This window comes from Apis mellifera, linkage group LG7 (assembly GCF_003254395.2).
Source record: "Apis mellifera strain DH4 linkage group LG7, Amel_HAv3.1, whole genome shotgun sequence".
NCBI lineage: Eukaryota > Metazoa > Arthropoda > Insecta > Hymenoptera > Apidae > Apis > Apis mellifera.
This window is the reverse complement of record NC_037644.1, coordinates 2,593,034-2,607,599: the sequence shown is the minus strand read 5'-3', so window position 1 is coordinate 2,607,599 and position 14,566 is coordinate 2,593,034. Positions and strand designations below refer to the sequence as shown.

At 32.0% G+C, this 14,566-nt stretch overlaps 2 protein-coding genes across 8 annotated transcripts in view; one reads left to right on the top strand and one right to left on the bottom strand.

Moving 5' to 3' along the window:
- Nucleotides 1–19: 19 nt before the first annotated feature.
- On the top strand, nt 20–1,725 carry LOC100578235 (DNA-directed RNA polymerase I subunit RPA12). Its single transcript, XM_003249528.4, has 3 exons — nt 20–271; nt 457–670; nt 766–1,725. The coding sequence occupies exons 1-3, from the start codon at nt 139–141 to the stop codon at nt 788–790; spliced, it is 372 nt and encodes a 123-aa protein (XP_003249576.2). The 5' UTR covers nt 20–138; the 3' UTR covers nt 791–1,725.
- A 736-nt stretch (nt 1,726–2,461) lies between these two features.
- LOC411229 (venom dipeptidyl peptidase 4-like) overlaps nt 2,462–14,566 on the bottom strand; it is a 239,919-nt gene continuing 227,814 nt past the window's right edge. For all 7 annotated transcript variants that reach the window (XM_006559829.3, XM_006559827.3, XM_006559828.3 and 4 more), the window contains 3 exons: nt 6,682–6,842; nt 3,197–3,402; nt 2,462–2,711 (listed from right to left, as the gene is read on the bottom strand). In XM_006559829.3, the coding sequence (XP_006559892.1) occupies nt 2,616–2,711; nt 3,197–3,402; nt 6,682–6,842 (463 nt within the window). In that variant the 3' untranslated portion in view covers nt 2,462–2,615. The remainder of the gene's footprint in view (nt 2,712–3,196; nt 3,403–6,681; nt 6,843–14,566) is intronic.

Here is a 14,566-nt window from a genome sequence, read left to right as displayed (position 1 = left end):
GTTTTCTTTCTTATATTCAATATTTCATGATTACAAAAGTATTAGCAGAATTTTTTCAATTTATGTATATGTTTTTATTGCATCGAGAGGTTATAGTTATAATTAAGGTTATAATCAATTATTTTTATTTAATCTGAAATGGAACAAAATTCTACTGTTTCTTTTATAAGTACTCCTGGATTTTGTTCTGATTGTGGATCAATTTTACCATTGTTAGGTGATAAAGGAAATGTAACATGTTATGCTTGCAAAAGGATATGGGGTCCTGAAGGTATTTATTATTTATTTACAATTTTTATCTTTATTCTTTTAAATTTCTCTTGTTTCATTTAAAAAAATCAAATTATTAAAGTTAAGAATGAAAATTATTTATTGTATTATATAAATAATTTTATATATTAATATATATAAATAATTCTAAAGAATTATTTTTAAATAATAAATTTTTATTACTAGCTTTTGGAGATATGTCAATGTCTTATACTATTCATTTTAATAAAACAAATGTTTATGCTCTATCAAAACAAAATGACGAAAAAGAAGAAGCAGAAGGACCAATTGTTGAAAGAAAATGTCCTCAATGTCAAAATGATAAAATGTCATACGCTACATTACAATTGAGATCAGCAGATGAAGGACAAACAGTATTTTATACATGTACTAAGTGCAAGTATGTTTTTTTAATATTATTTAAGCATAAAAAATAATTTTTTATGAATGATTTTTTGCAAGAAGAAGTATTTAAATATATATATTTTTTTTCAGATTTAAAGAGACAGAGAATTCATAATATAAATTTTTATTGTAAATTTGTACATTCAACATTCCTTACTTAATTGATTGGTAAATAATCATCAAAACATAACACTCTGTGTTAATAAAACATAGAGCTTTATTCATAATATACTTAACAAATATCAATGAATAGATAATAATAATAATAATAATAATAATAATATTAATAATAATAATAATAGTAATAATAATAATAATAATAGTAGTAATAATAATAATCATTATTATAATAATTTTATGTAATACTGTTAATTTATCATTACATTCTTCGTAATTATGCATGGTTGAAAATTTTGTAATAATGTATTTTTATTGTATATATTTGATTAAATATTTTGTACAATATATTGGAATAAAAGATTAACAATTAGTTTGAGAAATTCCTATTAATCTGTCTTTGAAACCATTATAGTGGTCCTTTCATTATAAAATTTTTGTATTTAAAGTACATTGGTTAAACTACCAGGGTAGACTTAAATGTTAAATATTAATCGCGATAATGTTTTTATATTTCCTTTAATAGTAAAGAGAAATATATGCTCTATTGAGGAATTTTTTAACAACCAGTCCAGCAACTTAATTATATATACAATAGATGTTTTACACTATAATATTATTAAACAGGCTTCTTTATTCTAACATTGATAAAATTAACAAAGAATCAATAATGTTTTTTTACTTATAGATATATTCAACTTATAACAACTTATACTTTAAATTGAAATTGAAATAATTTTTTGAAATAATTGAAATAATATTTTTGTAATAATAGTACGTATATAATATTTGTAGCTTAAATATTATGTTATTAATGTAAAAAAAAAAACGAAATTAATCTCTTGTATTAAACCTATACCACACCACCAAGTTTTGAAATTAACAAAAAAAAAAAGAAAAAGAAATATTGAATATGCGATCAACGATATCATTTGGATCTTTCTTTCTTTCAGACAATAATGTCATAAACAATATCCCAGCCGGATACTTATTTTTTATTTTTCATAAAACTCCCCAGAGAGTTTTAATTATACTTCATTTCACATAATTCTCACTTGCCTCGCATATAACGCTTGAAAAACGAAAGAGGAACATGTCTTATATAAATTCGTAATTGAACGTACGAATTTTTATCGTTATAATATTTAATAACATTTGTTTATTAACAATATAATATATCTCACAAAAAACATTCGTCTTATTCTCGTCTTATTTTTGAATTATCGGCGATCATACAACGCATTGCATCTGTCATTTTACGAAACTTACTTTTAAAAAATGTTTTCACGAGATGCAATTATACGTTGGCTTAATTATTTATTCGTAAGAGGGCTAGAAATTTATATTTTTCGAGCCCATTAGGCCTTCGATAAACGATCTAGTCTCTCCAAAAAAATATATTAAAAAAATTCTCCAATTCTAGATTTCTTAACAATGAAAAATTACATTCGACCCAAACGATTCGCAATAATAGGTATAAATATATCCTCATTCTAAATAATTAATTCCTATATCTTCGATCTTCGATATTACAATACATATTTTTATATTTCGATTACAAATATATGAAAATTTTTCTTTTTCTTATTAATTATGAAGAATCGAAAGAAGAATATCGATATCTTTCAAATTATTACGTTTGAATCGAATGTATTTAATTATTTTTTTCTTTTTTTTTTTCCCCCTTTTTCAATTATGTACACTAACGCTTCATATTACATATTGTACATCGAATATGTACAAGTGTGGCAAGGTATTTACAAGTGGAATGTGAGGCAGGTGGCGCAAAGGATCTAGATTGTCATTCTCCCTCGACGCTGTGATCATGAAGCTTCGTAACATTCGTCCAAGAAATTTTCCAACGAGTGATAAAGATGAGCTCGTGATTGAGCTATCCCATGATCCTCGTCCGTATACGTCTGTGAAAGAAAGAAAAAAAAGAAATTAAATTTTTACTCTTTCTATAATTGTTTTTTAATCTCGCTTGAAAATCATCAATGCGATGAAATGATATACAAACGATCTGGGGGGAGCAAATAACGTCGATTGCAACGAAAACACAAATGTAATTGTCATTTGAATAAAAGTGTTCTGAGCGAAACAAGTGGGAATTTATTCACACGGAATAAAACCGTTCTTCTTCGCATGCGCTTTGTAGATTTTAATCGTGAATATTAAACTCCATGAACCGGGCAGGAAGCACGTAGATGAATGCCAAGCATAATAATTTCGTAAGCTTTTTGAAGTAATACGAGGCGAGATGACACGTTCCTGTCTTTTTCTTCCTTTCTAATACATGTTTCGCTCATTTTCAGAAACGAACGAAATTTCGTTCCGTTGAGAAAAATAACAGAAAGAAGGAAATAAATCAATTATCGGAAGATAAATCATCAGAGTACCGTACCTGTTGCCTGAACAGAATATCCTTTTGCTCGAGAACCTTGGCGAGCAACAAAGATTGCTGATAGTGCACGTTATCGTCCAGAGTGCCGTGGATCAAGTAATACATCTTTGTTTTAATGTTATCCACTTTGTTCAATAGTTGACCTTGCTCGTAACCGTGCAAGTTGTCGGAAGGCAGACCCATGAATCGTTCCGTGTATATCGAGTCTGTAATCGATCATCCAATTTTTTTATAAACATCAACTTAATTTTTTTTTATTTCATTATTTTCAATACTAAATAAATTCGAATCGTTCTGCAGCGTTACAGAAATGATAGAATTGGTATATTTTCTTTTGTTTTACATTTGCAATATATTTATAGGATAAGCAATTCTTCAATTGATGGTAGATTAATAGATATTTTTATATTAATTAATTCTTCTTCTTTTTTAATTTCTAGAATCGAAATGTCACACGAACAAATTAATTACACGTTACGGATTGGATTTATCGTGGAGAAGAAAAATTCGTCTCAAATTGTTTCACAGTTAAAAAATATCCGTGCAAAGCAAATATTTCTGCGATACTAATAATAATTTTAAAATTCCATTCCAACGATGAAAAATTTAACGTTGGGAGTATAAGTGACGGCAATCCGCGAGTTTTTCACCAGTTTAATTAAAAACATCCAACACCCAAAGGAAAATCTCGTTGATAGGAGAGATTCTTTTTGCCACAGAGGGTGGAACAAACAAAACGACACGCTTCGCGCGTAATCGCGCCTGTGAATTACATCCGGCATGTCACTTAATTAATCCACGAGGTTGTCTGGAAATTCGCTCCATGCGTACAGCGCCGCCGGTATTAATTATTTCGGAGCTAAGAAAAATTCGTCCGACTTAAAAATCGAAAGATTAAAAATAGGATTCCATTTCCTTCGTGCGATAAGCTCGTGAAAAATTATTTACTGTCACTTGTAATCGCGAGTAAATTTAAATTTTTACTTTTTTAAATCAGCAATTATCGTGAAAGATATCGTGCACGAAAAATAAAAATAAAAAATATTAATAAGACCGCCAGCCAACCGCGTAAAATGTTTATTTATTTTATTCCGTGTATCAATGATGTTAAAAATATTATTATCATTATGGCGAAAGATTGGAAAATAAATTTAATCCGAAAAAGATGTACGATCTTATTTCTTACAGGATTTTTACATTTTTCCAAAAATAATTTCTTCTAAATTTGAAGAATTAAAAATTTAAAGAAATAACGGTGGAACGGATGAAAGAATTTTCAGGGGAAATGTTGGAAATTAATCATGCGAAAAATAATTGAATCGTTCAATGGCCTACGAATAGCCCCATTTAATAGAACATTTACGCCCGATGATTTATAGCGGTGAAGTGCGGTAGCAGCATTTTCTTCCGTTTTAACTGTTGCGGAGGAACCGTTCCGTTTCCGGTCGTGCGATCGTTGGACGAACATTTTCGATTCGATTTCGCGTGGAATTCAATTCCAGCAACGATAGTTTTTGCGTTGTACATACACGTGTATATATTTTTCTTCTTTTATTACGATTGGTTAAGCAAGTCAAGCGAAATGAAGCAGTAACGCGAATTGAAAATTCTTTCCGTGTTTACAACGAAGAGGAGGAGGAGGAGGTTGTTGTTTTTTCTCCCGTATCGAAATTAAAAAAAAAAAAAAAAAAAAGAATTAAATCAAATTTTCGACGAGTTACGAGAATTTTTTTTTTTTTATTTTCCAATCGAGCACACATACATTCATCGATATCGCATTAATGATCTTTAATTAGCGCGTCGATGTAAATTATCTCGTCCCGAGAAATTATATTATAATTATCATTCCAATACATATTTACTGCGTCGATATACTGGTAATTAATGTACAAATAATGAATTTATTATTTTCGCGTGCATCGTTGTACACGTGTTCTCCATCTATATATTTGTTTATCGTTTGTAATAATTTTATCAAATTTGCTGTTTCTAATTCGGTGGAAAAAAAGAGAAAAAAGAAGAAGAAAGGGGAAAAGAAAAAGAAATGAGGAAGAAATATCTAAATATCTAAAAAAAATAAGAGAATGGTAAGCAATAATATTACACTCCGTGTTTTATTTCGTATTATTTTTAAACAGTCAAATATATCACGATAAAAAAAATTGTATTATTAACATTTTTATATATAATCTTACTTGATGTAGATTATTATTATAATTAATTAGAGAAATATAATATAGATGGTATAAAAAGAGCACAAGATTAATATATCGATGAATAATTCATTCATGTTTGAATGACACATACATTTAAAATAAACTATATAGAATAACGTATAATATATTTTGGTTAATAAATATTACATAATTGATTTATTCAAAATTTATTTTGATATAAGAAGATGGATATATCAGCTTGGTCTCTAAATTTATTAAAAGCATGGAAATATTTGTGCCCAAAAATTTCAATAAACATATATTACATGTATTTCGATATTGTATCTTTAATATATTCAAACATGACTTCCAATATCTATAAAATTTATAAAAAAAAGAAAGAATATAAATAATAATCAATTATTTATAAAAGTGAAAATTCAACAAAAAAATGAAAGAAAGAAGAACGCAGCGATCGATATCTATAAAAACGATATCCTTCAAGAAAGAGAGAGAGGAAGAGGCGAAACGTTCGTGTTAAAAATGTGCATCGACGAGGAAGATCGAGCATTCCTCGTTGCGATAGGGACGATTCCGAACGATGATTTCTCGACGAGGAGAGAGAGAGGAAAAAAAAATCTGATATCTTGAAATGCGAGCGTAGCCAGTTGCGACAAGACCTCGACAATAATTGAATCGATCGAGGCTGAAACGAACCGTCGACGAGTCCAACCTCTCGTCTTCTTCGATACTTGCACTTCTGCCATGCAAATCATCGTGACCTGGTTGCTTGGTGTATCGCGATCAGAAATCGAACATTTTCTATCTTGCGATTAATTTAAATTTCTTCATTTTGATAAACGGTACGTTTAAGCGTTTCAATGATCGCTGATTGGAAATTGCGTTGTGGCCAAAGACACATTCCATTTATTCCTCGAGTACAAATATTCTTGCAGAGGGAATTTCGCGAGATTTAACAAGTTCAAATAGGAACAGATTCGATATTCGATTATACACCGCGGGATCAAATGAAGAATAATATTATTGTTATAATAAATTTAACGAAATTGAGATTTTATATCAGAAGAGAAAGATAAAAATTTGCAAATTGTTGAGTTTCTTTCGAAAGAAATCTCGATTTTTTTTTTCGTGTTTAACCGAGGATATAAATTTAAGAGATACGGAATAAAAATATGCGGAGATATAAAAAGATAGAGGAGGATGTTGAATTGAATGTTAAATATTCGGCAAAAGATAAAAGAAACAATGAAATGACGATAAAGTATGCGGTATTCAACCGGATGAAAATATTATCTCTCGTAGACGTACCGTAAAGAGCCCAATCTGTTACAGGTGCCACGGACATGCCGCACTTGAAGACTCCGTGATAATCCATGGCGAGCGTCATTCCCGTCGCGTATCCACCATAACTCCAACCCCATATCGCCGTCCTGGTACGGTCGATGAATGGAAGCTTGTCTTGCAAGTACCTGCAATCGACGGGAAAATCGTTGGTTGATAAAACCAGGAAAAAATCGTCGAGATTGTTAATCAAAAATCCTCCCCCTTAATCTATAACGACAAACATTTATCCGTTTTGAATCAATATTATCAAAGCGCGTTTATTTATCCGATTTCAAAATCAAACAAAAAATAAAATGGATAAACAGAGGCAGAAAAAAAAAATTCGAAAAGTAAATATATCATCGAGTAAAATAGTTGGTTTTAATATCAATCATCGGCGCCATCTTATGACGCGCGATGGCGCGTCGATCGAGTGACCTAACCTCTCTCTTCGAAATATTCTTTCTCCAACTTGCTTAATCTCCATTTATCCACGCCCGTCCATCGAATTTTATCAAATTCTCGTTGATAAATGCGGGAGCAGATGCCTCCTCTACAGTCGATCAACCAGTCTTCTTCCCAGATCGAATTCTCAGATCCATCTTCCTTATCGACGGAGCGTCCGTGAAATCTTGGCCGGGATTTCCATACGTTGGATGCGGTTACAAAAATTGGCCCCCGTGTTTTACAAGTTCTCCCGAGGCGAGAACAGCCACTCGATCTGGCCGGTGTATCTATTTTTCAACCGTGCCGGGAACACACGGGATCCCCCTTTCGCCCCGAGCGAAATCCATCTTCCTTGAGCGCGAGGACACTCGGATCGGGATGCATAAATGAATCCGATGGACGAACACCACTATTCATTTTATCCGGTTATCCTTTAAAAAATGATTTTTACCAGACCATCTCAAATTTTTGAAACGTGTTTCCTTCCCTTTCCATCCATTTTTGCTGACAAATCGATCTCCGCGGATTTCTCGAGATAGCTTAATGGCCATTTAGATACAGATATTTTTCAGCTCGTAGAAGCTTCTCGACGTTTGTTGACGTTGAAAACAAGTTTACGAAAAAGGAGCAAGTTCTTTGCAAAGCCTCTTAGAAACTAACGGTTGTTCCACGGATAATGCGAAAAATGTAACGATTTCTTGGAAACAAATTAATAATAATAATAATTCTCGAACGTGATTAGTTAATTGCCTCTGAGTACTTGGATTTTATCATTTGCTATTTTCTCAATATCTAATTTTAAACCAATTGATAAAGCAATATCCATCTCTATTTAATACCGAGGAATCTAATAACGGATCAATTTTAAAGAACAATAATAATCCTGTTCGACTGACATAAATTTTGACAGAGCGAAAAAATATTAACAATTAACCTAATCTATCTCGTTTTATATATTTTTAGACAGTTTATTATCCATTCACAACCGGTCAACACAGAACTCCTGGAAACTATTAAACGGCGTCCAACTAAAGTTCTACCGCCGATTGCAAATCTATTAATAGCGGATCCTAAAGTTAGCAGCTCCCTTAACTTATACAACAATTATATCCTCCAGGATCAGGACTCGAAATCGGGAGCTTTCCCCCCGAATAAAGGTGGACGGGACATCCAAACCCTGTTAGTTGCCAAGTAGAATATCCTGTCGCCAATCAACGCAACAGCCTCCCCTTTAAAGTAACAGTCTCGCATGGCCCCCCAGGTTTCGAAAGGGATGCCGGCCAGAAATCAGAGGGTTGTAGCCAGATGCCTCGGCCCGGTTTCCCAAAGGACTGTGACCCAGGCGTGCGGCCAGGACCTTAAACTCCACGCCCTGATCCACGCCTGCCCCCCCCTCTCCCTCCGCACTGCGTCATTCCGGCTACAACTGGATCTGGGTTAGCCGGTTCGGATCAAAGTTATGAAGGATGTACTTCGCGCACGTCTGTTGTTCGCGTTGTTGCAACACGAAGATCGAACTTGGAAAATCTCGAGGATGGATTTTGCTCCGCGTCTCGATCCTCGCCCTTTTTGGAAACGATCCAAACGACCCGTTATTGTTCCCGTTTTATCGTGCAATTGGGAAATGATGGGAAAGTGATTCTGTGTTTGAACATTGAAATTGAAAAGCATGAGTTTTTGCGCGTAGTTGTGATTGTTAGGTGGAAAATATTATGTTGGAAAGGGAGTTTTCCTTTTTATAAGGGGGGATAAGTATATTAAGCGTCTGTTTGTGTGGCGTATTATTCATTTTGATTTATGATTTTTTCCCACCTTTTAGAAGTATACATCTCTCTGATATTTTGTTTTGTTTCTTGCAGGGGATTTCTTATGAGAAGGATGATGCGTGGGATGAAGGGATGAAGATAAGAAGATAAGAAGCTGGACAATTTCAACAAACCTAAATCTTGTAATTTTTGTCATATTCGAATTTATTGTTCTTTGCAGGTAAATATTAAATCATTCATATGTAATGTCAATTTTTAATAAAAATTATGAATTTTCTGGTTGATTTAATAATTTTTTTTATTGCAGAATATACTATTTAAAAGTATGTTGATGTATATACGTATTGGATAAAAGAAATAAAAATTTTTATTCACTAATTGAATATATTTAGGATATTGATATATTGGTGGAATATTTCTTAGAACGTTAATTTTAACAAATATAAAAGTTGTTACATAAAAATATCATAATATATGTAATATTGTGTAACAATTTTTAGCTTATTCTTAAAATTAACAAAAATGTTCTATTTTGTATTTTTTTATATTGAAATATCTTTTTTGGTAATAAAAATATATTAATGCGACAAAGGTAAGAAAAAATTAAAAAATTGAGAGGTTCAGAAGATGCTTGTAATATTTTTCCTTGATTTTATCCATTAGATTGCACGTAAATAAGATGATTTTACAAATGTGTAAAATTCAAATTCAAAATTTATGATTTTAATATATGTAACTATTGTATCGTATTTAATACGTATTAAATATATTGTTAAATAACATTTGTCACATGTCAATTGAAAACTGGAAATTAGTTAAATACATCTTGAATATTGTTTTATTAATTATTTTATTACGAAAGAGTAAATTGTATATTATAATAAAATGTGATTCGACGTTAAATTCAAAATAATAATGAATTTGTTGTACAAATATTTTGAACATAACGCGTAAAAGTTAATAATTTCGAAAAGGTTATATCAAGAGAATACATACGTTCTGTTGAAAATTGACGTTGAGAGTATAAATTGGAAAATATAAACAGTAAAAAGTAAATTAATTAATTGGGACATTAATCGTAATAATTTATATAAATAATAATTAATTAAGATTTTAATTGCAATAATTTCAATCTCGTTGACGAGATACCAATATTGAATTTGTTTTTATTAAATTTTTTAATTAATATCATTTTTGATAAGTTCCAAAAGGATTGAAAAAAAGTCGTTCATTTTAATCTGTTGATAACGATAGATATTTTAATATATGATCGAATAAAAATTCATTTTTAATCCTTTAACTTTTCGATTATATTCCTTTTTTTTTTTTAAAGAAATTTAAAAATCAAACAAGCAAAAAAAAAAAAAATTGCTTTTTCACTACACAAATATTTTATCTATTTTATCTTTTTGTCCGTTTTATATATCCTTTATCTGTACAAATATTAAAATTACTTTAATAATTGCAGCTAAAATGAACTTCACATAGATTCAAACATTTGACACAGAAAATATATAACGACAAATGATAAAAATAAAAATCTTAAAATCATTTGTAAAAAATAACTTTTACGTAAATTCTTTCGCGCAAAAATAAAGATCAATTTCGCCATCTTCACCCTTCTCATGTAAAATCTTTCTTATAAACGATTTTAAATTAAATTAATAAAAATGTAACTAAATATTTCCATCATTAAAGCAGCGTTAAATTTCAAAAGAATCGAAAGAGAGATAAAACGATGAGAAAGAATTAGAAGAAAAGAAAAAACAAAATTATATACACAGATCTAAACGAAATCCGAAAGACCAGAGGGGAGGGAAAGGGTATCGCGATAGATTTCCGCTTCGGTCAACCGGAAGACGAATTCGACATCGGCGTAGAAAATACGAGAAAGAGGTAAAAGGGTGGCCGGTTCCTTGCAATCTTTGCCACAGCCATTGTCTCGCCGAGTCTCGTGTGCTCGATAATAATGGTTCCGCAGGGAACGAAAGGCCACACGGTTACCCATAGAGAAATAGCAGCGCGGCCCTCGCCAAGCGAATTCCTTTTTTCGCGAAATTTATTTACCTCGTAAATCGACCGACCAGCCAACCTACCCTCTCCAGTTGAATTCTATTCCTCTTCGGATTACCAATGGTTATTTTCCCTCTCTCTCTCTCTCTCTACTCCAGTTTTCTCTTTCGGTTTTTCCTCGAGCATCGATCTCTCAGAATTTCATTTTTCGAACGAAGCGAACGAAGCGGCCGCATTGTTTTCGATCCGCACCTTTAACGAACCACTCGTAAACAGGGCCATGCTCCACTTTACTGCGCCGCGACTCTCGATCGATCTTATGCGCTTCCTGTGTGTCGTGTCACTCTTCCGAGTGAAATGGACCAGAAAATTTTGACGATCTTTCTTCGAAGAATCGATGGGGAGGGATTATTCTTTGCGGCAGAAATTTACGGGATGATGGATAAGATATCAAAGGTATAAAAGGTATAGAGTTAGATTGTTAAGAAATAAATATTGAATCGAGCAAAGATATATGTTGTGTAATAGATGAATTTTCTTGAAAATGTTTAAATTAAAAATCTGTATAGGAATTCAACTAATTTCATTTGTATTTGAAAAATTTTCAAACTTGATCTACTCGATTTATTTTTCGAAATAGAATTTCATTTGTACCATGAATTATGGAATTATCATTAAATTATCATTAAATTATCATGTACACGATTTTATAACAAACAGTATTATTTTTGAAATGAGATCAGAAAGAAAAAAGAAAAAGGAAAAAAAGGAAGATAAGAATATTATTCTATGGTGAATAATTGCTAAAAAAAGTTTCTTGAATTTTATTTAAGAATAGTAAAAAACACATAAGGAGAAAAGATATTAAATTGCCATTTCTGGTCACACCTATCGAAGAGAATCGTTACTTTAAAGGTGGCAAAGTGGTTTGAAGTTTAATCAAACTTTCGAAATCTCAGTTTCTGCTCTTGTTTCCAATGTCGAGTGACGTATTTTGTTGCTGACGAACGAATAAAGGAGGTTGAGAAAGTTTTTGTTTTTTGGATTCGAAGAATCTTTCCTTAATTAGGATCTAATTAATTTCCCAATCACGAGATTTATCTCGTGTGAAAAACAAGTTTCGAGAGGAAACTCTGAAACTTTCCTGAATCGTTCGTAACTAACACAGAAAATCTCACGATTATTCTCTAAAATGAAATTTCAAAATTTTCTCGAGCCCATCGAATCCATTCATTTGTCAAATCGATCGTGTATGCAAATTATTTTCTTTTCTCTATCGTTTCCATTATTCTATTATTATTAGCAATATTATTATTCGTACGTAGATATTGATTATTCTTCCCATAATGTGATTTTCCATTTTATTTTATATCTTTTCCTTCCCGGTTTATTTTCATCGAATTGGTTTCATTGTAGCGCGATTCTATCAAAGGGCCTCTCTCGAAGGGAAACGAGATAAAAAAAAAAATGCAATCGGGAAGAGTCAATGGCGATCGTCAAAACATCGGCGGCCAACAACAAGGGTTAAGTTTGTTTCCATTCCACTTTTATTTTCTCGTGCCTCCTCTTTTTTTTTCGGTTTTTCCCCACCAGTTTCCACTCCTCTCTCTCATTCTTTCTTTGTCAACTTGTTTTTCATGCACTCGTGCATTTTGTTTCTTTTTCTCTTTTTTTTTTTTTTTTAAATTAAGGATTGGTTTGCACAAATCGACACACGCGTTTAGGATCGATCCAAGAGTGAATAGAAGGGAAACATATATACATACACGTATGTATATAATATATATATAGAGAGAGAGAAAGAGGAGAGAGAGTGAACACGATAAATTGAAATCCGAGGTTCTCGAAAATAATCGAGCCGTCGTTTTTTCCCGACGAACGCGTCCTCTCCATCTCCTCGAGCATCGCGCTGAAATTTTTCACCTCTATCCGCCACCGGCATTGTGATCCCACGTTTTAACGGAACAACCAATCGAAGAAGGGTGCCCCGGCTGAATTGATCCGCCACAAAAAAATTCCCTTTTTCAATCGGTAAAAATCTTTCCTTTCTCTCCATTTTACATCTCTATTTCTCCTCCTCCTTCCGCCAACCGTGTGTCCCTCTCGCGATTATTTTTAATCGAGCAATCAAACCTTCTTATTCTCAATTAAAAATTAAACGCATCAGAAATATATATAAAATTACAAGATTTTAAATTTGGAAATATATATTATATTAATTTTCACGCGTTTATTCGATCCAATCCCTTGGTAATTGAATGGATAATTAATTATGGTGGAAGGTTTGTATATTCGAACGAAAATTCTTTTGTAATTTAACTTTAGTTGGCAATGTTCATAGTCGAAATATATCAAGGATATTATTATCATTTCCCGAATTATCGTTTTAAAGTTTATTATTATCGCTGATTATCGTTATCAGAGAAGCGATAAAATAATTAAAATACCTAGATAATCTAATAACACAAGTTTCATTTTATTATCACTCGTTTTAAAAGATTCTCGAAATTATCAGAAAGAGCAGCTGGATTATGATTATCCAGCGATTAATTGTTATTAATTAACAGTGAAAACAGTGAGAATGGCAATATTTCTTTAATGATTGATCGAGCTATCGATTGACAGGGATTTATAGGCTGCTCTAAGTGATGTTGAATAATCTATTTATACAGGCTCGTGGTAAGAAACTTTCCCTTTGTTAAATTTATCCTTAAAGTTATGAATAATTAAAAAAAGAGAAGTAGAATAGCTACTAATTTTTGTCCATTTTTTTTTCAGGGTATGGATGTTAACCAATGAAGAGAAATCGAGTCACCGAGATTCTTTCGTCATCGTGGATAATTGAATTCGAAAGATGGTTCATTGTTTTCGACATCGTGTCCAGACCACTTTGCGGCCCTGTGTTTTAATTAACTTGGACCGTTAGATGTTCGAGACGAGAGATGATTCACTTCAAAGAGAGGTAAGACAATAGAGAATGGCGCCAATGGTAATGCGACAATAATAATTCAATCTTTCAATTTATTATTAACACTCCATTATTATTAATCAGCTCGGCTATTTTCGTAATCCCTCTCCGTTTCCTCCTCCGTATTTTTACTTTGATTCCAAGCTTCTTCCATTTTCTCTTTTTTACCTCTCATTTGTATTCTATGAATTTTCTTACGTTACTTTGTATCCTCTTTATATACCTTTCCACTTTATATCGTTTCACTCAGTCACTTTGTTTCTCGCTTTCTCTTTCATTTCTCATTGCATCCGATTTGAATAACATTTCGCAATTTTTCACACTCGTGTTGTAAAAAAAGAAAAAAAAAACGGAATCTTTTCCAAAATTGGACCATTGAATCATTCCTAGACGTAATATTCATCTTTTCTCTCGATTTTTAGACTCCCTGTAATGGAAATCACGAGAAAAAAGAGGAAGAGGAAGGACTTATCTCTCGATCAGGGTTGGCCGATCGAGCTTACCAGGAATAGCAACATCGATGGTTCAACGATGGGACAAAGGGTTGTAAAAAAAGCAACGAGAAAACGAGCTCGAGAATGGGCGAGGAGAGAAAGAGAGAGAGAATGAAAGAATGGGAACGCGTGAAGCCGCAAAAGAGGCGGGATATACCGATGGGAGTAATTTTGATGGTGAT

What these genes read in the sequence shown, in the direction of transcription:
- LOC100578235 (XM_003249528.4), top strand. Translation starts at nt 139, where the DNA reads ATGGAACAAAATTCTACTGTTTCTTTTATAAGTACTCCTGGATTTTGT. An exon ending in AAGGATATGGGGTCCTGAAG is followed by an intron (nt 272 to 456) that starts GTATTTATTATT and finishes TTTTATTACTAG; the next exon opens with CTTTTGGAGATATGTCAATG. An exon ending in TATACATGTACTAAGTGCAA is followed by an intron (nt 671 to 765) that starts GTATGTTTTTTT and finishes ATTTTTTTTCAG; the next exon opens with ATTTAAAGAGACAGAGAATT.